Source organism: Falco biarmicus, chromosome 5 (genome assembly GCF_023638135.1).
Source record: "Falco biarmicus isolate bFalBia1 chromosome 5, bFalBia1.pri, whole genome shotgun sequence".
Lineage (NCBI taxonomy): Eukaryota > Metazoa > Chordata > Aves > Falconiformes > Falconidae > Falco > Falco biarmicus.
In genome coordinates this window covers 58,411,020-58,437,118 of record NC_079292.1, presented here as the reverse complement: position 1 = coordinate 58,437,118, position 26,099 = coordinate 58,411,020, and the positions used below count along the sequence as shown (strand labels likewise).

The 26,099-nt window shown below is 42.3% G+C and overlaps 1 protein-coding gene across 3 annotated transcripts; it reads left to right on the top strand.

Moving 5' to 3' along the window:
- The first annotated feature begins 71 nt into the window (after positions 1-71).
- CSF2RB (colony stimulating factor 2 receptor subunit beta) lies at positions 72-19,566 on the top strand. Of its 3 annotated transcripts, XM_056339854.1 has the most exons (15): positions 72-1,142; positions 2,415-2,539; positions 3,393-3,554; positions 5,586-5,715; positions 7,703-7,887; positions 8,197-8,345; positions 8,802-8,973; positions 9,070-9,202; positions 9,304-9,464; positions 10,360-10,505; positions 10,609-10,783; positions 11,753-11,843; positions 12,124-12,193; positions 14,775-14,878; positions 15,145-19,566. In XM_056339854.1, exons 3-15 carry the CDS (start codon positions 3,485-3,487, stop codon positions 16,340-16,342), a joined length of 2,784 nt encoding a protein of 927 aa, XP_056195829.1. In that variant the 5' UTR covers positions 72-1,142; positions 2,415-2,539; positions 3,393-3,484; the 3' UTR covers positions 16,343-19,566. The 3 variants fall into 3 exon arrangements, with proteins under 3 accessions (XP_056195829.1, XP_056195831.1, XP_056195832.1); XM_056339856.1 differs by lacking the exon at positions 72-1,142 and having other exon boundaries at positions 1,185-2,539; positions 3,396-3,554; XM_056339857.1 differs by lacking the exons at positions 72-1,142; positions 2,415-2,539; positions 3,393-3,554; positions 5,586-5,715 and adding an exon at positions 5,722-6,629.
- Positions 19,567-26,099: the final 6,533 nt, after the last annotated feature.

The window sequence follows — 26,099 nt, the reverse complement described above, 5'->3', positions numbered from 1 at the left end:
CTTGAACAAATTTACTGCAGCTTGTAGAAATTACCAGTTATGTATATTTTACATAAATTGTTTGATATCTAAAATACTGTATTTTAAAACCACCATGTGGTTATGGTGTTAAAAAGATGCCACCAAGTATAAATGTAACCAGAAAAAAAAAAAATTAGAAGAGTTTTCAGACATCATGCTTTGGATTCAGCTGTTAGTCTCTGTGGCATTAAACTACAATTCCTCATTCAAAAAAATCTTTGTCCTTGACCTGCTGCTAAAATTTGTACAGGCAAAAGGGAAGATTAGCAAGCATCTGAAGGTACTAATAAACAGTTAACTAACAAGAATAACTAACCTGCCCCTCCCAAAACTGGCAAAATAATGTTTTCTCTTTTTCCTAGATGTTACCTGTAATGCTGTCAGGTAACAAGATCTTCAACAGCAACAAAAGTTTTTAAGGTGACTTACCCTTTAAACTTTTTTTTCTTCCTGCTATGTATACATAAACTTATTTATATAGATAAGCTATAATATTCTATTATTTGTAGCCCTGCATTTATGCATAGAAGTATATTGGAAATAAAGGAAAGGGTTTATATTTAGAGATAAGCATATAGTTTGCTATATTGGGATGCATAAATCATTTCTTCCTTGACACTTCAAGTGCATAGTTCTAGCAGTATACCAGTCCTGTGCAGACTTGTATGAAAAAATGCACTCTCCAAAGAGTTGTAAGATGTGCTACAGGCCATATCTGCTGTCCAGGTACCTGAAGAATCCATGCATATTACATTGCAGAGGTAGATAACATTTATTCAGAAGAGACACACTTTATGTGTTCCTTTTTCGCAACTATGGAAGGTTTTAGTTGATGTCGTTTTACTAAAATGTTACAAAATGTAACTTCCCACTTCTAAGTCATTGTAGCAATGCAGTTTGGGAAGGAGATGAAGCAATATGCAATGATAATGTTGGTATTCTGACCCCTTGTCCTATGTTAGAGAGTGCATTGTAAATTTGAAACCTAAAAGTGGCATGCACGGCCTGCAAAGCTTCTGGTGTGCAGGATCCTGGTGTGCAGGATTACTCGTTACCTGTTCCTGGAGTTCAGCTGAGCAAATAACATCTGAAGATTTTCGCTGACTGCCAGATCCCATGAGGTATGTAACCAGCAGCTCAGCCGGTCTGAAGATGGAGGAGCTGTTTGCGTGAGCAAGGGAGGGAAAATGTCTGCTGGGAAACAAGAAACCTCTTTTCTAAGGGTAGGGGGAAAAGATACATAAACTTACTGCCCTCTGGAAATCAAAGCAGGAGAATTCTTTTCTGCCCATATACTTTAATGCAAAGTAAATTCTGACCATCCAGCAAAGCTGCATATTGCCCTCATCTGCAGGCTTGATATGCACACCTCCTGATAGTCCCAATGATTTGTCCCACACAATTTCTTCAGATACTTTCATATTCTCCTGCTTGCTCTCCACATTTCCCTTATTCATAAGCTACATTTTGTTCCTTGTATATTGATGCGGTTCTTGTAAGAGCCCAACTGTGCTACCTGTGGTTTAGGTCAGTACTATAGGGATTTAGAGAAGGTGTAGTAGCAGTGTAGGACAGACAGACTCTGGCAGTTACATTCTGTATCTGGGGACTCATCTTAGTCCCCTGTAGTTTACTCCTGAGACTGCAGACCTTGAATTTGTCTTTCCCTTATGGCTACTTAACTTTCCTATAGATCTTACTAATGATGGCTACTGTGTTAAGCTTTAAAGCTGGATTTAAAACAGTGACCTGCCTTGGATGTAGGATAATTTCAGATCAACTCTTCCCACCAGTTTTCTTTTTTTCCCCCTCTATGTACTATAATACTCATAATGTATTATTAATTGTTGTTGAATAGATAAAACTTACTTTTTAGAATACCACTGAAAGGATTACACAGGTAAAGGTAGTTCTCCCGCTGTCTGTCCCCCATCCCCTGTGTCTGTCCCCGCCCCCCATATATGTGCAAATAAACATAAAGTACAAAATGATCCCTGCCTTGAAGATTGCCTAGCCTAGAGTAAATCAAGAAACATCACTGGAGTGAAAAACAGAAGTCTGTCTTAGTCTTTCTCACTTCTGCTGCAGTCAGTCCTCTTTTTTCTGAAAATACATTAGTCGCATGATCTGGTAATTGTTAACACTGCAGACTGGCAATGACAAACTTCTTTCCTGTCTTCCCAGTTAACCAGTCCCATCTAAGTGGGTGCTTTGGAGGCTAATATAGGAAGTACAGACTTCCTATTTCACAGGCAATTACACAGACTTTCCTTGAAAGGGCGCGGTTATCATCTTTGAAAGTGCCATTTGGGGTGCATAAAAGATATAGCAGTTATTCTGAAGACTTACTCTCCAAGAAAATCCTGTGTTTGTTTTATATCTTCTGTCTCCAGCTCTAGGGAAGTGTGGTTTTGCTGGGTTTTGTATCAGTGGTTTCTGATGCTGTGGGGGGAGGCTGGACAGGGAGGGTCACCCATCAAGTTGAAGTCATTTGCCTCACAGACAGCTCTGGATCCAGGTAAGGAAACTTCTTTCTCTTTGGGGAAAACAAAATGGCACAGTCTGCCTTCATACAAAGGTTTGTGAGTCATTAAGGTGTTCCTTAACTGAAATGTTTATTCAGGGGCTCAGCCAGCTCTTTCTGGTATAAGGAAGTGTTCAGAAATCTGAAAGTCAGTAGGAATTGAAAAGTTTTTTCCATGCTCCCCTAAAGTAGAAAAGAGTCTCAGCTCTGTAACATACTTGAGTAGGTGAATTTTTTATACTTTTGAGAGGGCAATGAGAGATGGTCAAAAGGACTTGAATACCAGTATTGAACAATGTGGTCCATGGTCTTTGAACCACTCAATCTACTCTCATTTTCAGCAATCACACACACACAAAAAGAAATAGTTTCTCTAGTATTATTTCTACAATTTGCAACTTGTTTGGGGAGCATCTGGTGAAGCAGCACATTGAAGAGAAATCTGAAAGTGAATGAATATAGAAATTCAACGCCTGTAGCTCCCAGGAGCTGCTGGGTTGGAGATCATAGTTTTAAGGAAAGGTGAAAACAGAACACTATTGCCATTCATTAGGAAGGCTTTGAGCATGAAGAGCAGAAGGTTGAATGAATTTGAAGGCTGAGTTATCTTCACAGATTAGGATTGTTTCTTGTTGCTACTCAGCTGGAAGAATCCCTGCACTCCCTTGGAAATGTGCGTTTACTTCTTCATTCTTTGCTCATATCGCAAGCTCACACAATAAGAAGACATGGATTTTGTCCTACAATAAATATTTGGTAGATGTTCTTTCTGAATAGCAGGCCAACACAAAGCCTAAAGAAGTTCCCTAAATCAGTTTTACTTCTTTTTATAGGAAATGAAAACGAGAAGCTCCACCTAAGCAGAGCAAGAGAGTAGCCAGTGGGCAATGAAAACAATTGTTGTCTGAATTAGAATCAAGCTTGCGTGCAAAGAACTGTATGAACATGAAAGAGATTTTAACCCTTCTGCTGAATCTGTATTTGGTCTTCAGTGTCCAAGCCATTCGAGGTGAGTTTCAAATCTATGTTCTCTTTTATCCTTCCGTTATTGCCTTTCTTTTTGTGTCTGTCATCTTCTTTCAGCTAATGCTCTTCCTCATTTTCTGCTTGCTTTTCTGCTTCCTTCTGCCACCATCTTCTATGCTGTAGGAGAACAGACATCTTGATCACAATCAGTGTGTAGCAGAAGCATGTGCAGACGAATCAGTTGTATGTTGGTGGTATGGACAAGTGAAATACTGGACAAATGGATGAGAAGAACAAGCTGACTGGTTAATGAGTGAATAGGAAGGAGGAATAGGGCGTGATAGTTAGTAGAAACAGGAAAATGACAGGCTGCATGATGCAGACGGTAGTGGACAGGAGCAGAGACAAGTGGACAGACACAAGGAGGGGGGGGCTACCAACAACAGCTTCCAAATGCCCTGATTTTCCTCTTGTGGAATTGCTGACAGATAAAAAAGACCCTCTGCCATATCCATTGCTTGTGTTTCTGAGTTTAATCTCTTTCCTCTTCTGATGCAATGACAGCTCCTTTTCTTTCTTCCCTTCCCTTCCCTTCCCTTCCCTTCCCTTCCCTTCCCTTCCCTTCCCTTCCCTTCCCTTCCCTTCCCTTCCCTTCCCTTCCCTTCCCTTCCCTTCCCTTCCCTTCCCTTCCCTTCCCTTCCCTTCCCTTCCCTTCCCTTCCCTTCCCTTCCCTTCCCTTCCCTTCCCTTCCCTTCCCTTCCCTTCCCTTCCCTTCCCTTCCCTTCCCTTCCTCCCCTCCCCTCCCCTCCCCCTAATTTGATTTATTAGAGCTGGGAATGGGAAGTATCTCCTTGGATCACCCAGTGCAGCATGTCTGCATCAAGACATGATGCAGATGGTAGTGGACAGGAGCAGAGACAAGTAGCTCCTGTAGCCATCCTAAACATACCACAGTAAGAGAGCTGTCAGAAGGTGTGCCTCACGGACATCTACCTTTTCCAAGACAGATGCCAATGCCTGATGTCTGTGGTAGCTGGGGCAGTTATGCTGCCTGGCCCAGTGTCAGCTGCAGGACATCTTGCTTTGAGATCTCTGCAGGAAAATGTATTACAGTGTAGGTCGGACTGATCTCTTCACATTTTGAGCCTTAGCTTACCTTCAGACCATCCCTTTCTATGCAGGATGCTCTATTTTCTGGTTATGCAAGGAACTCTGTAGAACTGACTTTGCGCTGATTTTCCAGTAGAAGATCAAAGTAAGGTCCCTGTTATATTTGCTAGCTAAGGCACCATGATAATTTTCTGGTGTTTTTTACCTGTGAAAAGCCCCCTCAAACAAGCTGATAGTAGTGCTCATCAAGAAAAATTAGAGAGAGCACACTCATGTTTGCACAGTCATCTCTGTCGTCTGAAGGTCATATCCCAATCCTGCAGCACAGATATTACCTTCAGAGAAAATGAAAAAAGAGAAGGAAGCAACTTGCTTTGTAGTGTATGTACCAGGATCAGCATGTATTTTCCCACGTCACAGTTGTGAGGTTAAAAAAAAAAAAAAGTTGTCCCTGATGAGAGGTCTGGCCATTTCTGGGTCATAAATCTAATTCCAACAAATTAGTTCGGGCATTCTTCTGAGTCATAACAAGATTCTTCCCAGAGCATCTCACTCCTAAATATACCTTTCCACTGTCATAACCTTTACTAGGAGGTTAGTGGCAAAGAAGTCCCATACAGCAGCACACAAAGGTGAGATGATCACCATATGCCTGCTGACCAAGGTATCTACTAATCCCTGGAAACTATCAGTGCTTGAGAATTGATACCTTGGCTAGAATTATGTGCCTTGCAGGCACAAAAGTCTCACTTCATTGTTGTAGCTTGGTTTGGGCACTTGTGTATCGTGGAAATGCACAGGAGGGCCATAACTACATATTTTCAAGAAAAGTAATTTTCTGGTGCCATGAGGAGAACATTGTTAACAGTGCCTTCCCTGTTCTGCTGGCAGAATCACTGTACCTCCTGATATATCTCACTATTTCTAATCACTATGTGGTTTTTTGCTTGAATTCCTTTCTCAGAGAGTATCCCTATGAAAAGCTTGAGCTGCTACAATGACTACAACTCACAGGTGACCTGCACATGGATGGAGCATTCAGAGGCTCATGCGCTCGTTGGTATGACTCTTTATCAAAGGGATGACATTATGATGTAAGTACCTGATATGTGCTGTGCTGGATAAAAGTCCAAAGGGAAATTGGCCACAACTTGGAATCCCAGGGACCAGCAGTCAGGTGTTCAGAAAGCACGGCCACCTCGTTCTGCCACTGGGTTAAAGTAAAAGTTGTGCCTGCTTCTGAGGTCTCTTGTAGGAAGGGAAGAATTAATAGAGTGTGCTAGTGGAGTTATTTTTATCACGTTTACATTTATTTTCCTGTTATTTTGTTGTGGAATCATAGATATGAAATAAAATGGGGCATATAGGTTGCTGCTAATGGGATGGAGAAAGTGTTGTCAGAACAAGTGTGAGCCTGACTGTTGTTTATAATCTCAAAGGGATGATACATTCCCCCCGTTATTTTGCCCATTAAGGAGCACCACTGACAGTATCGTTTTTATCACTCCTGAGAAACATGTGTAGACTGTGTGTTTGTGAGATAGAGAAGACTGGTAAGTTCATCTGTGCTACCACTTTTCCTCCCAGAGATACTGGTCTGTTTATAACAGTATCTCTCTGTTACATCTGTTTCCTTATGAAAAGGGAACTGAATCACCAGACTGGATTGATTGTGAGGATAAGAAAGGACAGAGAAGGAGGAATAGTCATGGAAGAGAGGAAGACAAAGATGGAAAGCTGAGAAAAAAATTAATTAGTCCGGGGATACAGGAAAGAAAAGAAAGAGAAAGAACTCCTCATTTTATTGTAAAGAAGGGAGAATTAATAGACGTAAAAGCAGCCAAAATCAGTGAAAGGTCTTTGAAACAGGACCTTGGAGCTAATACTTCTGGGAAAAGATGATCTAAAACTACTTGGATCTTTGGAGGGTTCTCTGGCACATTGTTACATGATGGAGTGTGTGGATCACCCAGGAAACATGGCTGAAAGGAACTAATTAGACAAGCAGGTATTAAGTGTGGACAGTTACACTGCTGAAATCAAAATGGCCAGTGACTAAACAAGGCCAGCTCACAGATGAATAGTTGACTACATCCCAAACGGTACCCAAAAGGTAATGCTGGTGAGTGGACAGCAATATCTTCAGGACTTCACAGCTCCTGAGCTGACTTTTGATATATGGTCAGACCCACCCATACTTCAGGAATATGCCCGATTTCGTTACTAACACCCAATTTTTAAAAATAGCAATAATACTGGATAATGCTTGCTGGCATGTAGTTGGCCAGGGGACTCCACCCTATCCTGGAAGACAATATTTGGCCTTAGGTATTCACAACTTGATATTTCTCATCTGAATTGGAACAATAAAATATATTGGGCATGAAGCCATAAGCACAAACAAAATACAGAAAGAAGCAACACATCTCTCTAGCAGCCCAGGATGCTACTGCAAGCACACAAAGCTTATCTTCTCCTGTCTAGTTTAAAATATAGTTTCTAATTTTCATGATGCTCCTTGGCTTGGAGAAAGGCTATCTAAAAGGATGATTAACGTTCTGGATGAAATCTTTAATGAATACGTAAGGTCCCTTGGCAGAAAAGAACTACTAAGGATACAGAAGTACATTTTAGATGGATATATATTTTTTTAAGTGTCTTTCTGGGACTGCAAAATTAATGTCTTGAAGAAGCTAAGAATCATCAGAAACTTTACTGCCTTTTGCTCTGAGTAAAAAGTGCATTTCCATGACATTATTTTTCATCATAATAATCGATAATAAAAAATATGCAATTACATAGAGTTAGGCTAAAAACTAACAAAAATAGACTAATACCAAAATATAACACTCTGCTGCACAACTTTGAAATGGGAAGATATTTGACAAAAATCCTGGTCTTAGAAATGTTTGTCATATTAACTGATGCAAAGCAGGACTAGTAGGTACAGTGAGAAGAGGATACAAGTCCCTGAGTAAATTATAACAACAGAATGGGATAGAATAGTTTTCAGGAGTTTAAATTTGCATTAACTGTAGGTCTCCAAATCAGATCTTTACAGATCCGTTTCTCTATACACAGGGAAAACCAGGAAATGTTTTGCAAACGCCAGGCAGAAAATGATGTACATGAAGCTCCAGACTCCTATGTGCACTGGGTTTGTCGCAACACCACACAAATTTTGGCAATAGGGGTAAAGAATATTTACAGCTTCAAACCTAACAAGATGCTACAAGCAGAACTAAATGTTGATCTTTTCCAAAATGGTAAGGATTACATACCAGATTCTCCTTTTCCAATGAATATTAGGCATCTCTGAGAATGTGTTTGTTGTTCAGTCAGGAAGTGAATTCCACTTCCACTGTGAAAACTGTCACCGAGAGGATGGGACAGGGAGGGGAGAGGGCAAGTCTCTGGCAGTAGCTGGACCTGGAAGGGGTACTCAAGCAGGAGCGACTTGGTGTGGCAAGGATAAAATACTCTGGAAATTGGGAAGCTTACCTAGTTGTTTTCTTCCCCTCTTCACGTCCCTGTCCTCACTATCTCATCTACTGGGTTGTGCCTTCACCTTTCAGTTCAGACCCTCCCACCTCAAAACCTCTCAGTCAGCTTGACGAGATCAGGAGGCTTCTTGTTGACCTGGAGAGCAGCTGATGGAATCCAAAGGCTGGGAAAGGCACTGGACTATGAAGTCACTTACAAGCGGGAGTGGGAGTCCTGGGAGGTAAGAGCAGAGGGGCTGAGCTGCCCTGGATTGGTTGTGCAAATGAATGTGTAAAGCCTGTGGTAAAGGTTGTGCAAATGAACGGCCTTTCCCTTCTCGGGTGCTATGAGGAGGTGCAACAAATGTTGTTTTGGGTGAGGCAGAAGTGGGTCTCTTTCTGTTTGCAAGTGACTTGCCCAGTGAAATACCATTTGTGCGAAATGGAATGCAAAGATTTATTCTTCAATGAACAGAAAGCGCTGCGCTTGGGTTTTGAGTTGGAATTGATTTTGCCCTGAATCCCTCCCAAATGAATCACGTTCTCACGGGAGCCTGTGGGAAAAGGGCAAAATAGATTTGAAGCTGCTTCCCCTTCCAGGAGGATACACTTATTTTGAAATAAAATGTTTAAGTGTGCATATTCCAAACTCCCCAGTTTCCTCCCTCCCTGCTCTCCCTCCTTTCCTCCAACAACAGAAGGCTGCCTCGCTCTTGCTCTCCACCACCACGCGTTGCCATCTCAGCCGTGAGGACCTTGTCCCAGGAAGCAGCTATGTTGCCCGTGTGCGAGCCAGACCGGGGCGAGGCAGTGGCTTCTCTGGGCAGTTCAGCGACTGGAGCACGGAGGTGTCATGGGAGACCCCTGAAGGTAGCGTGGGGTGCAGTGAGGCTGTGCAAGGATGGAAGCACTGGCTGAGAAGCAAGACCTTTCCTGATGCTCAGCTTGCTCTCATCTTCTCCGAAGGTGGCATTCAGCCCAGGAACCTTTTCTGCCTCTTCAACGGTGCAGATCGTCTGACGTGCAGCTGGGAAGTGAAGAAAGTGATGACCACTTCTGTCCTCTTTGGCTTGTTCTTCAGGGCCACTCCAGCATCAGTGTATGTGCTCTGCCCATGGCAGCGTGCCTGCACCTCTCCTGTGGAGTTTCTTCTCTGTTCCATTCCTCTGATCTCAGCTCAACCACTTTTTCCCCCCTCAGAGAAGAGGAGTGCTCTCCTGTGGATGAGAAGGCTTTGCCCCACGTCCCCTATGTGGTACAGAGCTGTGAGATCCCTGTTAGCAACTCCAGTGGTCTGAGCCAGTACTATGTGTCTGTTCGGGCCAAGACGGAGGAGAAATTGATTGAAAGCTACAAGAACAGTGAGTTGCTGTGTTGTTTCTTGCTTCTCCTGGTCACTTCTCAGTGAGATGCCTGTTTGGGCAAGTGGGGCTGAGGACAGCGGTGGTGAGGAAAAGTGAGTGGGAAGGGGGAGAGACTGGGACTGATGAAGAAAGGAACTGGATGCTGTGTCAGGTCAGAGCTCTGGGAGCAGTGGCTCATAGGTGTGGAGCTCCTTGGTGGCTCTCGTTACTGCGGGGAAGGTGGCATCGGTGGAAACGGCTGTGCAGAAATGTGGGCTGTGACCCAGAGCTTCTTGCTGAGCAATGGTCACACTGCTGTCTTCTCTGTGATTGACCTTCATGGGTGTCCCTGCTGACAGGGAGGAGTGGTGAGAGGTGTTTGTGGTGAGTGTGCCACTACGTGATTTCTCAAGAAGCCAGTGAAGCTTTTGTTTGTGCAGCGGCCCTTGGAGCACCGGCTGAGGTAGGACTCTTCTGCTGAGTGAGGTGCTCCAGGTGAAACATCTCCATCTGTGTGTATCTGGAGGTACTGGTGCTGCTTTGCCCAAAGCACAGCTGGGAGAACTCCTGCAGTGGGTGAAAATATCAGGTGGTAGCTCCAAGAGAGCTGAAAATCTCTGGAAATGTGTTGGAGCGGTAGAGATGTTTCAAATATTGCTGTAGTGCTTGTCTGTACACAGGGAGTGCCGTCAATATTAATGGATATGGATTTTCTGTTACTTAATGGTCTAGTGGTTTATTGTATTTGACTAGAAAATGAAGATGCAGAGAATTAAAAAGTGTTAAAAAGCTGAGACTTCTTACATTGCATAAAACAATGTTGTTTTCATTCCCTGGAAGCTATCCACGGTGGTGGAAGGGAGTGCTGGGCCAGTGTGTTGATAAGTGCTCTGAGACATTCCATGTGTTCCAGTCAAGGTGCTGCCGCCTACAAATGTGTCAGTAACAGTGACGGAGAACGGGGAGTACGAACTGAGGTGGATAAAACACAAGTTGCGATATGGCTTCATAAAACAGAGATACGAAGTTGAGTACTGGAAAAGCAACCAATATGACAAGGTGACTCTAAGAAAGTGCAGCAGTCCTGGATTTCTCTTTGCTGGGCAAATGGGAGAGATGGTTCCTCTCACCTTCATCGTTTGTGCTTCTTTCTTCTCCCCAGGCTCCCCAGAAGTTAATTATCAGCAATGATGAACCTCCCTTCATCCTCACCCTGCAGATGCTGGCATCATCTACAGCATATAGGGGGAAAATGCGTGCAAGGGTGAATACGCCTCTGGATTATAAGGGGCCTTGGAGTGAATGGAGTGAGGAGTTCACCTGGGAGACTGAGAATGGTACTTTTCATGCAGGCTCCTTCTGTAGGGTTTTGCAGACTGTTAATGGCTGAAATGCCTCTGTAGAAAGATACGTTCTCTAGCTGGGTTGAAGTTAGGTCCAGCCACGAGCTAGCTGGGGTCACCTAACAAGGTAGCTGTCCCACCTGCACCCTTGCAGCACAGCAGCAATGCTCGTGAAGGGAGTGAGCAGAAATGACCTTTTAAGCTTCTTTCCTACTTCCTTTCACAAGGTGAGTACAACCAGCCATGAAGTTTTCCACATGGATAATCAAGCAAAGATCCTGCCCAGAAGATCATTCTTGTTTCCTGATTCTAGTATTCCATTCTTCTATTAGTGACAGAAGAGCCTGAGACTGCAAGAAGACAGAATATAAGCCATCAGACTTTTATATTTGATGAGTGGCTATATGGTTGCTTTAAAGATACAGCTGTTTCTGGCCTTTAGGGGCAGAAAGTCTGCTATCATATGGTCTTGTGCCCAAAGTGATATGATCTTACATGATTTGTCCTCAGGAAGCTTCTAGTGGTAAGACAGTAAGTAAATTTTGATGAGTGTCTCAGGAAGAAATTGGTATGTTGTTGATGATCCATTATGGCTATTAGCAGAGGAAATCTTTTCGAAGAATCTCTGAGACCCTGTCTCTTGCGGACTGTACAAAGTAGGGCAGACCTAAGATGCCTGAACACCTGCCTCTTCTACATGGTGGAGCATGGTACCTAGCTGTCTTTCTATTAGCATAAACTGCTTGCTCTGATGTCAGTAAAAAATAAAAAAAGGATCAGTAAAGGAGATGAGGAGCTCCTTCTGACAGTAAGCTGTTCATGCCATGTTTGATCTGTCCTATTTTGGAGGGTATCCCAACAGTTTGAAAGCCTCATGGTCCTATCCGTTGACACGCCACCTACATTTTCCTGATCTGCTTGCATGAAGAGTGACCAGAATGAAAAACCTCTTCTCTGTTTCAGTTCTTCCACCGGTGGTTCTCCCAGTGATGCTCCCAGCTCTCATCATCACTTTGCTAATAGTTGCTTATTGCAGCTATAAGTATTTCCTCAGGTAGGCTTGTCTTGTGACTAGATTTAGCAGCATGTTGGCCCTGTGGGTGGCAAAAAGGCTGAGGCACTTCTTGTCCCCCATCTTCCCTGGGTGGAGATAACCCTTGGTGTGCAACGGGCAGCCTTGTGCGTGTCTGTGCAAGGGTGGGAACTGGGTGGTGACATGTCAGGGCCTTCGTGGTGCCTCACTGTGCAGGGCAGCACAGTGTGCAGGGTGCAGTCTTTTGTGGTTGCGGCCACGCTGAGAAACAAATCTTGAAAACTCCGTGGTGTTGTTGCAGGAAGAAGAAAATGTGGGAGGAAAAGATTCCAAACCCCAGCAAGAGTCTCCTGATCCAGAGCTACCTGGGGGTAAGAGGGAGCTGTACCTTGATGTGTTCATTATTTCTCTCTCTTTTTCAGGACTTCAAATGATCTTAAGAGCTCTTCTTGTTTCCTAGTCCACAATGAACAAATATCTTTATTTGTCTATGCCTTATTTTTAGTAGTAGTTCTGGTCATATTCAACATAACTGCGTTCTTATATTTATACTAGAGACTTCTTTAGTGTTGTGTTTGTCAGCATTGCTGTGCTATAAAATCAAGGTAGAAAATTTTCAGTACTTTAACATTTTAAGTGACTGAAATAATTAGCGTCATTAACTGACTGAAATCATTAGCTAGTGTCATTAGCAAACTTCATCAGCTGGTGCTTTCATTCATCTCCAAATAGTAATCAACACTAATTCAGAGCTTTTTAGAATGGGGTGGTAGCTGTATTAAAGAAAATTTTATTTTAAGGAGCCTGATTTTCTGGTATAAATGTTTCCACATGCCTGTATGTTACCAGGACAAGCATTCCTTATTGGAAATCAAGGAACATGCTAAGGCAGCATTTGGTTAAAGCGGTGTAGGTAGAACCTCCCTCCCTTCTTCCTCCCTTCCAAAACCCCCCAGCATCTGGAAGGGTAGTAGAGGCATCTCTAGATTTTTGTGGTAAAATATATTTATATCTATATATCTTGCAAGAATATCTAATTCAATAATTCACCCACTACAATAAACACATACACACAGATAGACATATTTTTGTATAATAGTTGATTCTGTTCTATGTTCATAAAGGATGGGTTACAGTAATTATAGATACATGGAAAGCCAATGAGTATAATTTACAACATGGCCTTTGTGTGAGGTGAGTACGCAGTTACAGTATCTACATTTGTGTGTGAGTGAAGGAGTTAACACGTTTGTTAACCACTGCACATTTGTTACATTGCTGTAAAATGGACCTTCATTGTAATGACCTGGTTTAATACATAATTTTCAAATAGATAGCAAAGGCATGGGTTCTGTTGTGCCAGAAGACAAACTGGTTTATTCTTATAGTAAAGTCTCAAGTTAGTTTATTTTGCCTGATCTCTACAGTCAAAACTGGAAATTTTTTCCCACTCTAAGAAGCACTTTAATAGCTTTATGTCCTATTCCTTAGCTGTTTCTCCATCCACAAGCACTCACTGCCTTAGTTTCATGGTTTTGAAAGTTTCAGTCCCTGCACTGAATTACCTTACTCCAAGTTTTGTAGACATCTCAGTAATTCTGTTTCCCTGGTGCAGAAGGACTTCCCTTTGTGAACCCATGTTGACTGTGCCTGATGATTGTGTTGCTCTTTAAATGCCTTTTGATAGCAGCCAGTAGGATCTTCTTCATAAGTTTCCCATGAACTGAGGTCAGACTAATAGGTCTGTATTTTCTTGAGCCTTCCCTCATGCCCTTCTTGTAAACTGGAATAACATTGTCTAGCTTCCAGGCAGCAGGGACCTCCCCAGCCTCCCAAGAATTTTGGTAGGTGATCAAGAGGGGTCCTGCTGTAACACCCACCAGCTCCTTCGGTACTCTGGGATGAATCCCATCAGGCCCCATGGACTCATGAACATTTAGCTGATACAGCTGTTCCCTTACAACTTCAGTGTCCACAAACAGAAAATCGTTCTCTCACTCATGGTCCTCCAACTCAGAGGCCTGGGCAGCCCAAGGTCTTATCAGTATTATTAAAGACTGAGGTAAAAACCACACTGAATGCCTCTGCTTTTTATTCATCCCTATTCATCAGGTTCCCATCATCAGCAAGTATTGGTCTAATGTTTTCTTTAGACCTCCTCTTGCTATTAATGTACTTAAAAAAGCCCTTCTTGTTGTCTGATACAACACTGGACAGCTTCAACTCTAATTGAGCTTTGGCCTTTTTTGTCTTCTCCCTGCACATATGAACCCCAGTTCTGCAGTCTTCATATAAAGCCTGACCTTGCTTCCAGAATCATACAATTTCTTTTTGCTCTTGAGCAAGTTTGGCTTCTTTTTGCCCTTCTTCATTCCCTATTCAGCCAGGCTGGTCATCTGCCACACTTAACTTGACTTACAATACACTGGAATTGCCTGCTCCTGTGCTTTTAAAAGGTGGTTCTTAAAAACTGACCAGCATTTGTGGACTCCCAAGCCCTCTAGACCGAATTCCCAGGGGACACTCTTAAGTAGCTCCCTGAAAGTTTGCTCTTTCAAAACCCAGGGTAGCAACTCTACTGCCCTTTTTTCTCATTACCCTGAAAATTTTAAATTCAGTCATGTCATGATCACTGTGGCCAAGACAGCCCCTACCATCGCATCTCCCATGAGTCCTTCCCTATTCACAAATAACAAGTCTAGGAGGGCATGTTTGCTAGTTGGCTCACTGAGTACTTGTACTTACGTCAGTGGTAAGGCAACATGGGACTGAAGTAACCATCTTCTGCAGAACAGAACACACCTTCTAGTCATGTTAAGGAAGTTGTATTCCTATTGCCAGATGCTGTAGTCTCTCCTATTTTCTTTTCTTTGTCCACGAGGAATGTATGGTTCTTGATTCCACTGCCAGCAAGACACTGCTCTTTTGTCATGTCTGCTTTTTAATTTTCAGAAAGTACATTTAGGAAACTGGCCAACAAGCAGCCAGCTGGATTTCAACAAATACAGCTTTTCAGACAAGATGGATCAGGCTAGCTTCCTTCAAGTTGTGGACAGGTGAGCGAACAGCACATTATAGTAGCACTGTCGATGATAATTTCAAAGAGCTCCCTAAGTCACGGCAGGTTATAATCAAATGTTCTGTCACTAAAAAGCCTATACAAGTTGCTTTTGAGGAAAGGATAATTTTTTTGTCTATCTAGGTTAGCCTGCTTTACTAAGAAAGTGTTTTTCTATTTGTAGTTTCAACTAAGCTTGTTTTATATTTAATGTTTGCCACAATAACATTTCTCATGAGCAGCTTTTAACTTTCCTGCATTCAGGCAGATGAAGACTTTGGAAGAGTCCCCTGAAGGGCAGCCTAAAAAGACAGATGTTTCTCCTGTCACACTGGACCTACAGAACTCATACCATGCTCTAAATGAGCCAGAGCATGCCCCAGTTGTCTGCCCAAGACAGATTGCTGGTCATTCCTTTCCTGTTTCAAGGAGAAACAGTGCTGATGCAAGTATTGCTTCCCAGACAGCAATCCCTTGCTTTGCTTTCAATGGTCCATACTTGTATAGCCCAATGATGTCCTCCCAGCCCAATATGCATCAGATCCTGGAAGCAGACCCAGCGGGAGACTGTAAGAAATCAGTTTCCCTTCAGTATGTGACCCTCCCAAAGGAAGACTGTCCCCAGGCTCCACAAAGGCAAAAGCAGCCAGGAGAAGGTGCTCCACAGCACTTCCTGCTCCCACAACAGAAGGAAAAGAAGCTGCACCTTGAGGATGAGAATGAAGCCTCACTGGCCCCACCAGCCTGTGGGGATAGCATGAACATGCGAATAGAAGAGCAGAAATCTCCAAAGGCTCTTAGCTGTATCGTGTCTCCTCAGCAGTGTCCCTTGGAGTACATCACCACAGACAGCCTGTCACCACCATCAGCCAGCGACTCCAGCCATCTGCCACTTGTCACTGCTGGGGAGCTACCTTGTGACTTGCAGGAGCCCCAGCCCTCCAGTGACCACTCTGGCCGTGAGCTTTTTCCTGGGCAAACTGGTGTTGTGGTCCCAGATTCAGGTCAAGCACCCATCCCTTCTCCTGAATTGCCCCTGGATACATTTGGAGACTATCTTACTGTCCCTTTAGGTCTCCATGGACATTCAAAACCCACAAAGGTTATTTTGCCTGTCTTAGAGAAGGGAAACGATCTTCCTAGGAAGCAGTTTTTGCCAGAGGGTAATTTGGTGGTGTTAAACCCTGACAGCACTGAGCCAGTTTTCCTTTGTCAGGTTGGTGACTATTGTTTCCAGAGCCTAAAATCCGATGTGAAGATGGATGTTAGCCAGGACGACCACCAAGTCAAGAAACTTTCTGAAGGCAAGACAACACCTGGGAAGCCTGTATCTGATGATAAATCCATCAATGGCAAGGAGAAGGATGTATCAAAAATGCAGGCTATTCAGCTATTCAAAAACCTGAAATCAGATGATTACTTTTCCTGGCAGCAATCTTTGAGGATCACAGAAATCTGTTAAATGGGCAAATATTAATGAATGCCACAGCTACAGGTAACTGGAAGAAGTTGCAACTATCTGATGAAAATGAACCCTCTAACCTAGGAACAAATAAGTGCCATATAAAGCAACTAAAATTCCTTTTCCCAGCTTCCAATCCAACATGTTGAAAGACTTGAGTTAGCTCAATATCCTTCTTAATGGCCTTCACAGATTTGGCATGAAAGACAATCCAAATATTCCCTCTTGGTGTTTTTCAAACTTTTGGCTTATCCACAATGAACAGTTTATCTTCCTCATGATCCTGTGACAGACCACAGTCATCTTTCAGTAATACCAGCTTGCCTGCGGTAAAACTCGTGGCAGGAAATGCAGACTTAACAGCATGAATAGCTATCAGAAATAGACAGGCTTGGAAGCCTTGGAAAGAGAACTTGCATTCTTAAGAGCAATTTTGTTGAACTTTTGTGTGTGTTTAAAATAGATCTGAGAGTCACCAAGGACCTTTCATATCTCTACCTTTCTCCTACTGGCATGAAATAGATATCTAAGGTGGAAAAAACCCACCCAGACAGTAATAGGAGGGTAAATAAAAAATGAGAAAAAATTGCTGAAGTCCAGGAAACCTTTCTTAGTGTCAAGGTGCAGTGTATTGCAGTTCATTCTAAGGGTAAGAAGGAGACCCGCAAGGAGGGATTATACATCACTGAAAGAAAACCCAAGGACTCTTAAGGTGCAGTGAGAGGGAGGGAGTGGGGCAGGTAACAGAAAATGATGGGCAAGAAATGTTGTGAGGGTGCATAAGCCTGTATGTGATGGAGTTTTTCTGTTTCTAAGTGTTAAAGTACTACATGATTTTCTTTTAAGTTCATTGGCTGTTTATGCATGATATAATTACTCTTAACTATATAATTAATTCTTTTTTTTTTTCCTGAGTAATAAGCTGTGTTGAGAAAGAGGGGCCATTTTTTTTCCCAGTTCTGCTGAAGAAAGTGGTGTAATGTAAGAGCATTTGTTCAGAGCTGCCGCTTTAAGATCAGTAAAAGGCTTTGGTGTCAGACCTGAAGGTGGGCTTCTCTTCCAAACCAACACGTTTCTTTTTTCAAATATAAAATTTGTACTAATAAAAAAATATTTCTTCCTGTAAACCTTTCCTTTTATATGTTAAGAGCATTGTGATTACAATAACTTTACTATTAGTTCATATGATCAGGTCTCAAAAAATTCTGTAGGTTCTGCTATGTCACCTGTGAGGTGGGATGTTTTCTCCTGACTTTGCAATATTATTTAATAGCGATAATAGGAAGGAGTTTTCTGGTTGTGCCAGCTGTTTCCTCCTGCTGGGTTAATGGGACAGCGCTGATTTAGAAATTGTAGTGAAATGCATTGGGGTTTTTTTCAGAATTTAAATCATTATAAACCCTGTTTTAAATCTGAAAGGTGTGCAAATGGTGTTTGGTGTTCTTGACAGTGAAAGGCAGGCAGTTGTAGCCTCTGAAAAAGAATATTGATGAACATTCTAAGGGATTTTCAATTTAGTCCTTTCCTAATCAATGGGGTTTTTTGTTAGTCACTTCTTTGGCCATTTATGCATAGTACAAACAATTCCATGTATGATCGTGCTCTATCTAGGCATGTTCTAAAATGAGATGTCCAAATTCATGACCAAATTCAGTATCTGGATTCATATCTTAGATATGCATCACTTTGCTGGGCCTTGCATTGCTGTGGTTTTAATAATCAAAAAGAACAGTGAGTGGGGGAACTTTTATTCAGCTCAGTGGCTTTTGGATGAAGCCCATTTGCATTGTGATTGGTACTTTAACAACTACCTGTTCCTCCTGTCCTTCTGCACTTCATGGGGCATTGGAAGAGCCTGCTTTAGAGATGGGGTTTATAAATAAAAGAACATTTGATATGACCCCACAGAGCAGATACTATGATCTGAAGATCACTTCAGGAGCCTGGAACTTACAGAGTAACATGCCATTGTCAGGCTAGGGGAGCTGGGCAGTGGTTTTCTTCTGCAATGATAATGACTGTTTTAGGGCAGAATGAGTTTCTGCTCTAGGTACTTGTTCAATATCCACATAAGCATCATTAAATAAAATAATGTAGTGAACACTGGAAGCAAGGGTCACAACATACAGCTCCGCTTCACCAGAGGAATCCACTTCTTACAGGGTTACAGAATCAAAACTTCCATAAACTTCATCTGTTGCTGATCCTGTGAATCTTCCATTCTCTTCCGCATGAGGTCCAGCTGCAGTAGGGGTGGTAAAAATCATTTTACAATCCTGTAGCCTGGTGATTCAAGGAGCTGTTGTGAGTCACAGGTCTTCAATTTCCTGATCATTAGCTTGACCCACAAAGATACTGTGTGAAAGGAGAGTGCTGCTACCTTCCCCAGTGCTAGGTACTCATATACCGGAGAGGAATCATCATTCTGATGATTTGGGAGCCAACTATGACATGCCCCTTTCTGTAGTGCTTCTCACTAAGTAGTTCCAGGCCCTCAGGCTGTATTTTTGAGTAATGATTCACCATTGTTCCATATATGGTCAAAAAAGGAGAGGTACACATCTCAATTAATGCTGTAAATCACATTTTACAGCTTTCAATTTAAATTGAATATACAGTTATGAAATCATTGCAACCCATTCCTTACTGTATGCTCAAACATCAAAGATTCTGCCTATGTTTTAACAGCAGGCATTTTTCTCTTCGTTGCTCTGAGGTAATCAGTTTGTTATTCTCTTATCATAATCTTCCTCAACCAGAAACATATTACCTGAATTTGCATGAGATTAGGGTAGTAAGTATATTGTGACCTCAATAATTCTAATTAAGATCTATGCTGAACTGTCTGTGCTAGCCTGGGGGTTGTCTTTTATGTAAAGAAGGAAAACAAAGCCGAATGATTTTGCTAGAAAAGGACGCCTGCATTGGAAAGACCCCTGAGACCTCGGGGAACAGTAGCTGGAGAATTTCTGAGAATACTGAATCTCTGCAGGGTAATGGAAAACAAACCCAACCCATCCTGCCAGTCCCTGTGTAGTTTTGTGTTGATTCAGTCAAACACATTTGTACACACAGTCTTGTTCCCTTACAACTCCCATGAAGGATCTCTCTCTTCTCATGCCCTACGTGCCCCCTCTGCTCTTGCTACAGAGCTGAAATTTTCATGAAAAGAAACCTCGCATGTCATGTTTTGTACGTGGAGAATAAATAGTGCAATGACTTCATGCCTGTTTTGTCCCTTTTTAAATCCTTCCAAGTGGCTGCCAGGTTTCCATATGCCCCAGCCTTGATCCTAATAACTCCTTATATTACATGATGGATATTTCACCGTGGCATTCGGTGGGTGGACCCAGGCTCCCCTGCAAACTTGCTCAACATGGGTCGGCTTTAGATTAAAGGCTTTGTAGTGGATTCATTGTGTCCTTCCCAGTTTGTTGTTAGAGGAGCATATGGTCCTCATTGTTTGTCTGTCATCCAGCTTTGGGGTCCTCAGTACAAGAAAGACATGGACCTGTTAGACTGGGTCCAGAGGAGGTCCATAAAAACAGTCAGAGGGCTGGAACACCTCTACTGTGAAGACAGGCTGAGAGAGTTGTGGTTGTTCAGCTCGGAGAAGAGAAGGCTGCAGGGAGACCTTATAGCAGGTTTTCAATATATAAAGGGGGCTTACAAGAAAGACAGAGAATGACTTTTTACCAAAGCCTGTAGTAACAGGACAAGGGACAATGGTTTTAAACTGAAAGAGGATAGATTTAGATTGAATATAACGAATACATTTTTAACAGTGAGTCTGGTGAGACATGGAAACTGGTTGCCCAGAGAAGTTGTGGATGACCTATCGTTGGGAGTGTTCAAAGTCAGGTTGGAGAGGGCTTTGGGCAAGCTGAACTGGTGAAAGGTGTCTTGCCCATGGCAGGGGTTTGGACCCTTCCAACCCGAACCATTCTATGCATCAATGATTCTAATTTCATACCCCATTTATATCTAATAACTTAGTGTTTTCTCCATCATCCCTAGACTGAAGTACCCAAGATAAAATTTTGTCTTTCTCAGTCACCCAGCCCTCTCATCACTCAGTCTTCCAGATCATTTATTACTGTGTTGAAGATTATAAATTCCTGGGTGAACTCAAAGCTTTCCTCCAATATGAAAATTAACCATTAATTTATTTCTTTGTTTTCTGTCTTAAACTGACTATAATCTACATGAGAACCTTTCTTTTATCTATTAGTTTATTGGAATGGCATTTTTGAGGTACTTCATCAATCTTTTTAGACATCTAGGTGTAATAGGTTGAATGGATAACCTTGTATCTGTTTGCTTCTGGAGTTCTTCCAAGAAATCTACTAGTTTTACGAGGCACGACGACTATCTACAAAAGTTGTGTTAACTCTTCCCCAGAACATTTCTCTCTACTATTTCTGTTTTTCATTATAGTTTGTACCAACTATGCTGTACAAAAGCCAGCCTGATTGGTCACTAGTTCCCTGGATTCTTCTCCTGAGTACTCCTCAAAAACTTGCATTTGGTATTTCTTTTTCTCTGATACTGAGAGCCTTTGATTATTTATTACTGTACCGGTTTTGGCTGGAATAGGGTTAATTTTCTTCATAGTAGCTAGTATGGGGCTATGTTTTGGATTTGTACTGGGAACAGCATTGATACACAGGGATGTTCTTGTTACTGCTGAGCTGGGCTCACACAGAGCCAAGGCCTTTTCTGCCCCTCACCCCACCCCACCAGCCAGCAGGCTGGGGGGGCACAGAAAGTTGGGAGGGAACATGGCTCAGGACAGGTGACCCCAACTGACCAAAGGGATATTCCGTGCCATATGACATCATGCTCAGCGTATAAAGCTGGGGGGAGAAGAAAGAAGCAGGGTGCATTCAGAGTTACGGCATTTGTCTTCCCAGGTAACCATGATGCATGATGGAGCCCTGCTCACCTCCCTGCCGATGCAAAGTAGTGAATGAATTCCTTGTTTTGACTTGCTTGTGTGAGCAGCTTTTGCTTTACTTACTAAACTGCCTTTAGCTCAGCTCATGAGTTTTCTCACTTTTACCCTTCCAATTCTTTCCCCCACCCCACTTCAGGGGGAGCAAGCAAGCGGCTGTGTGCGACTGGTTGCCAGCCGGGGTTAAACCACGACAACCACAATTACTTGTTCATCAACTGAATTTTTAAGTTCCTTTACAGATTTTATATACAAGAAAGCAATGGAGTAAGAAGGTAGGTTAGGCAAGGTTTGTAAAGAAAGATTTAGTTGGAAAAGATCATTATAAGTCAGGGGTCCTCAAACTACGGCCTGTGGGCTGGATATGGCCCCCCAGGGTCCTCAATCCACCCCCCGGTATTTACAGACACCCCCTGCTGCCCCCCCCGCCCCCGCCAGGGGTTGGGGGGGGAAACCAAGCAGCCGCAGATGACTGCCTGCCACTTCATCTGTGTGCCAGCCCCCTGTTTAAAAAGTTTGAGGACCCCTGTTATAAGTTATCATTTTTCTCTATATGTCTTCCCTCATTTACTTTTTCAGAATGTTCAGGCTGCAGTAACCCTACCTTTATAGTGTGGATAGACTTACAAAGGGCCTAAGTTCACTTCTGAGTTTTTAAATGATTCTTTAAACAGCCCCTTTGGCACTGCAAACATTTGACCCTTTTAACAGCTTCTTGGGCTTATTTTTGCCAGTCTTGTTATTTTTATGTATGCCCTTAAAACATTATTGCAGTAAACTTGTGCCTCTTGCTGTTTCCACTTGTTCTGGGTCTTGTATATTATTCAGGATAAATCAGTTTGTTTCTTTTCTTGTAAATGCTCTCACAAATAGCTCCAAGAAGCAATCATTTATAGTGGCTAAAAAGTAGAATCTGTGACTAGATCTGGAAATAAACCAAACCAAGGTCCACTTCTGGCTGTAAAAGCAACTGACATCATGCAGCCGTGAAAGATTCATGTATCCAAGCAATTTCTCTGACAGCAGAAGGTGGCCTCTTCCACACTGCATATTGGAAAGTGTCCCCAGCTGGGTCACTGACACAGACAAAACCCACACCAAAGCATTCGCTAACATTTGAGTGGAGTCTATGATCTCATTCCAGAGCTCAGACCTTTGCCTTGTCCTGGTTCAGTCTGCCAGTGCAGACACAGCCTCACCGTGGGTCAGTGTGATGTTTGCCTAGGCTAGCGTGACTGGGCTGTCCCACTGTTACTGTTCGTCTGCCCTTCAGGATCTCTGGTCATCTCCAGCATCTCACTCCCTTCCTTTTGGTCGGGTGATTGGTAGCACAGCCCTAACAGCATACCATTACCTTTAGCGTGGAATGAAATTCTGCAGCCATTGAAATTCTATAGCGCAACACAACTGTTGACACATATTCACACTACACTTTCTTTAGCATTAATGTATAAATGCAAATTATTCTTCTTTAAAAAAATGTGTATTTAGGTGTTGGTGTTTCACTGAATATCTTCTTTTCACCAAATTTCCATAATGCCTATTGCATTTGTTGGTTTTTTGGGGTTTTTGTTTTGTTTTGTTTTTAAAAGACATTTGCCAATGAGTCTGGCATTAAAACCATATTTTAAAAGGGAAGTATTTGTATAGACATATTTGAGCATTGGTCTTGATTTGGTTGAATAGTTTTACATATCCTGCTTACCTGCGTTATTGTTTTTCTTTGGTTTTTTTCTTACCTTCTATTCTATCTATTTTTTAAATATGGATATAGGCTTTCTGTGATTTCAGACCACACAGATCAATCTGAACAATTTACTTTCCATATCTGGCATGAATTCCTTTGGTTTTCATTTTAAAATTGCCTCATAGCATTTTTAATCTTAAATGTCAGCAACAGTGATTCTGTTTTGATTAGGTGGAACTCATCTTATATAAACTTAATCTGCCTCAAAAATTTACCTGATACCGACAAATATAATCCCCTTTCCCCTACACCATTTAATCAATCATGCACTGAGCCTCTGTTATCTGACACAGTGTATAAATCCAGGACCACTGAAGAATGCTACTATGTAGGGCTGCATTTATAGCCTCCTGGTTCAAACTTGCTTTCAGGACCTCTCGCCTGCTGTTTCGTTATTGGCAGTGTGCATATGGGCCATAACCACTGTGTCTTTCTTAGCACTTACTAAAAGAATATCTAGATTCCTCGTGGTATGTGACATCTTTTCAACTGCACGCATCTTTTCTCATAAAATGTCCATGGTTTTATTTACTTGGTCATGATCTTATTTTTTTTTAGAAATGAAGGAGATATTCTCCTTTTTCTGCTCCTGAAGGGAGTCCATCCTACTTATTCTCCTTTTTTCTGCTCCTGAAGGGAGCCCGTCCTACTTAAGACATCTATTAGTCTTTGGTGCGCATGGTACCTGTTGAATAACTCATGGCACAGTGTTGACTAGCATCCCTGTCACCAAGGATCACTTTCTGGGAGTTGACCTCCTCCTGGTGGTGAAGACCAGGTCCAGCAGATGAGGTCCACCCGGTCCACCCAGGGATATTTGGCTATTGTGATATCAATCTGTGACATCACATGCCAGACAGAACTTCCACTGAGTGCAAGAGAGGCTATGGGTGGCCTGTACAGATATGACAATACCCACAGTGTCCAAAGGATGATTTGGCTTCATCCTCATGTACTGTTTTGGACCTGAAAGTCTTGACTTGTCCACCCATTCAGTCAAGTTATATCTCACTTTGGGGTAAAAGATTTCCACTAACAAATGGCCTTTTGATGTCTTGTCAATTCATGATTCTGTGTTTTCTGAAAGGATTAATTAAAGCCTTTCTGGCCAAAGAGCCCATCCCAGAAGTCCTGAAGAGATTACCACAAATTTATGGCAATCTACTCATGACTTTTTATATATACCCACGAAAACTTCTTTCACCACAGCTCAGCAGGAGAAATCCAGGGATTTAGACTCACCCCTCCTATGTGGTTGTTGTGTCAGAAAAGTTCTTGAATCTCTACCCTAGGTTGCTGCTAAAGGTTGTTACTGGATTTCACTTGAGATAGGGATTTAATGTGCCAGTTAACTCCCTTTGTGAGGTCTTTAAAAAGAAAGGCAATCACTTCATAACCTGATGATATGAAGGAAGTTGCCTTTCAGCTTTTCGAAGCTAAAGCTCTTCAGGCCTTCATAGCACAGTGATTTCTGTGCAACCTAACAAGGTAACTGATGGTGTCAGACTCTGCTATGAGACTAGCATAGTGAATTTGCTGTCGCTGATCAAGTCACACCCCACGCAAGCTCAAGCTACTGTAGCAGCTTTGCTGAAGAGGCATGCCCCAGTTCCATCCAAGGGAACTTTAATCTCACCTTCACCAAGCATTGCCCTGTTGAAGAAGCACTCCTGACTGATAGGTAGTTTCTTTTTGTCTAGGGATGCCAAAACCTAATTGGAGTAAATTAAGTGAGAGGAGAAACAGAGTATTGCTTGGAATCACACAGAGTGTGAGTGTGCTTAACAAGCACGAAAAGAAGAAAAAGCAATTACTTATGAATGACTGAAGTTTGAAGAGACATAGTGCATGGGTATTCACTACCAATCCTCATTTTTCTCCACTGAGGTCTCTGCAAGTAAGTAGGATAATTCTTATGCCTGTTGAGAAGAAACTGAAAAGATAAGGTTACACCTCCTTCTTATCTGTGAAAGAAGCATGGAGAGTGCATGTGTGCCCTTTGGGGACTGTGAAGACACAAAGACTCCATCATCAAACTCATGTCCATGTGAGTATGCAAAGTTCACTTCTACATCATGTCCTGAAATCATTGCCAAGTAGTTTTCACTTCTTCTTCCTCTCTTTGGTTTACTTTGCTTTTCTGTCAGCTTTTAATTTTTTTTTTTTCTAATGCACTTCCAGCTGCCACTGATTCATAAGAAATTGTGTGTGCTGTGGAGGATGTAATCCAAAGTTGCCTGAACTCTGGGACTTTCAACTGATAAAGGTACTGCCCAAAACTAGAGTAATCTCTTCACAGAGATGGCAGTCTACATTAGAAAAAGCAGTAAGAAACTTTGCCACCTCTCACTTCTTCAGATGCCACCACTCCCGTTCCTTTTTCTCCTAACATTAAAAACAAGATCTAAATATATGTTAATTACACTGTCTCCATTTGAGTGTATTTTCCTCACTTCTACTGATGCAGAGTCATATTATCACTTTAAACTACAATATGTAATCAGAGTGTGGCTTGAATTTTAATCCCTTAACTGTGGATTTGGTTTAAGCAGAATCCACAATTCTAGTGCTACTATTTGGATGGAGATGGTTTTATACAGGTAAGGCTTAGCAACAGCAATGTGTCTTTAAGACAACATCCACAATGTAAACTAATGTTTTATCTAATGACCGTTTATGGCAATTAATTTCCCTTTCAGAGAACATTGCAGACAAGGAGGACGATGACTTAAAGGACAGGTTTTGAGTGCAGATCAACAGAAAAAAGAGCAAACAGCAAAGCTCAGCCTCTGTTAAGAGATCATCACATCTTGCAGAAAAACTAGTCACATTTCTTGGAAACTGTTTAACAAAATATAATAATGACAAGTACTTCCTTCCCTCTTCTCCTTAATTGTATGACATTTGATGTCATACATAGCTGTTGGACCTATGCTGTAAATGGGAAGGTCAGAGAGAACAAATTAAACATGCCTGTGGTGCTGATGACTACCACAGCACCACTGAGGGGGAAACACAGCACAGGCTCATTTGAAGGGGTAGGGCTGTGGGTGTCC

Excerpts from the sequence above, each read along its gene's own strand:
- CSF2RB (XM_056339854.1), top strand. The coding sequence starts at position 3,485 with ATGAACATGAAAGAGATTTTAACCCTTCTGCTGAATCTGTATTTGGTC. Across the intron at positions 8,974-9,069 it reads GTCATGGGAGACCCCTGAAG|GTGGCATTCAGCCCAGGAAC; the intron begins GTAGCGTGGGGT and ends TCTTCTCCGAAG. Across the intron at positions 10,784-11,752 it reads CACCTGGGAGACTGAGAATG|TTCTTCCACCGGTGGTTCTC; the intron begins GTACTTTTCATG and ends TCTCTGTTTCAG.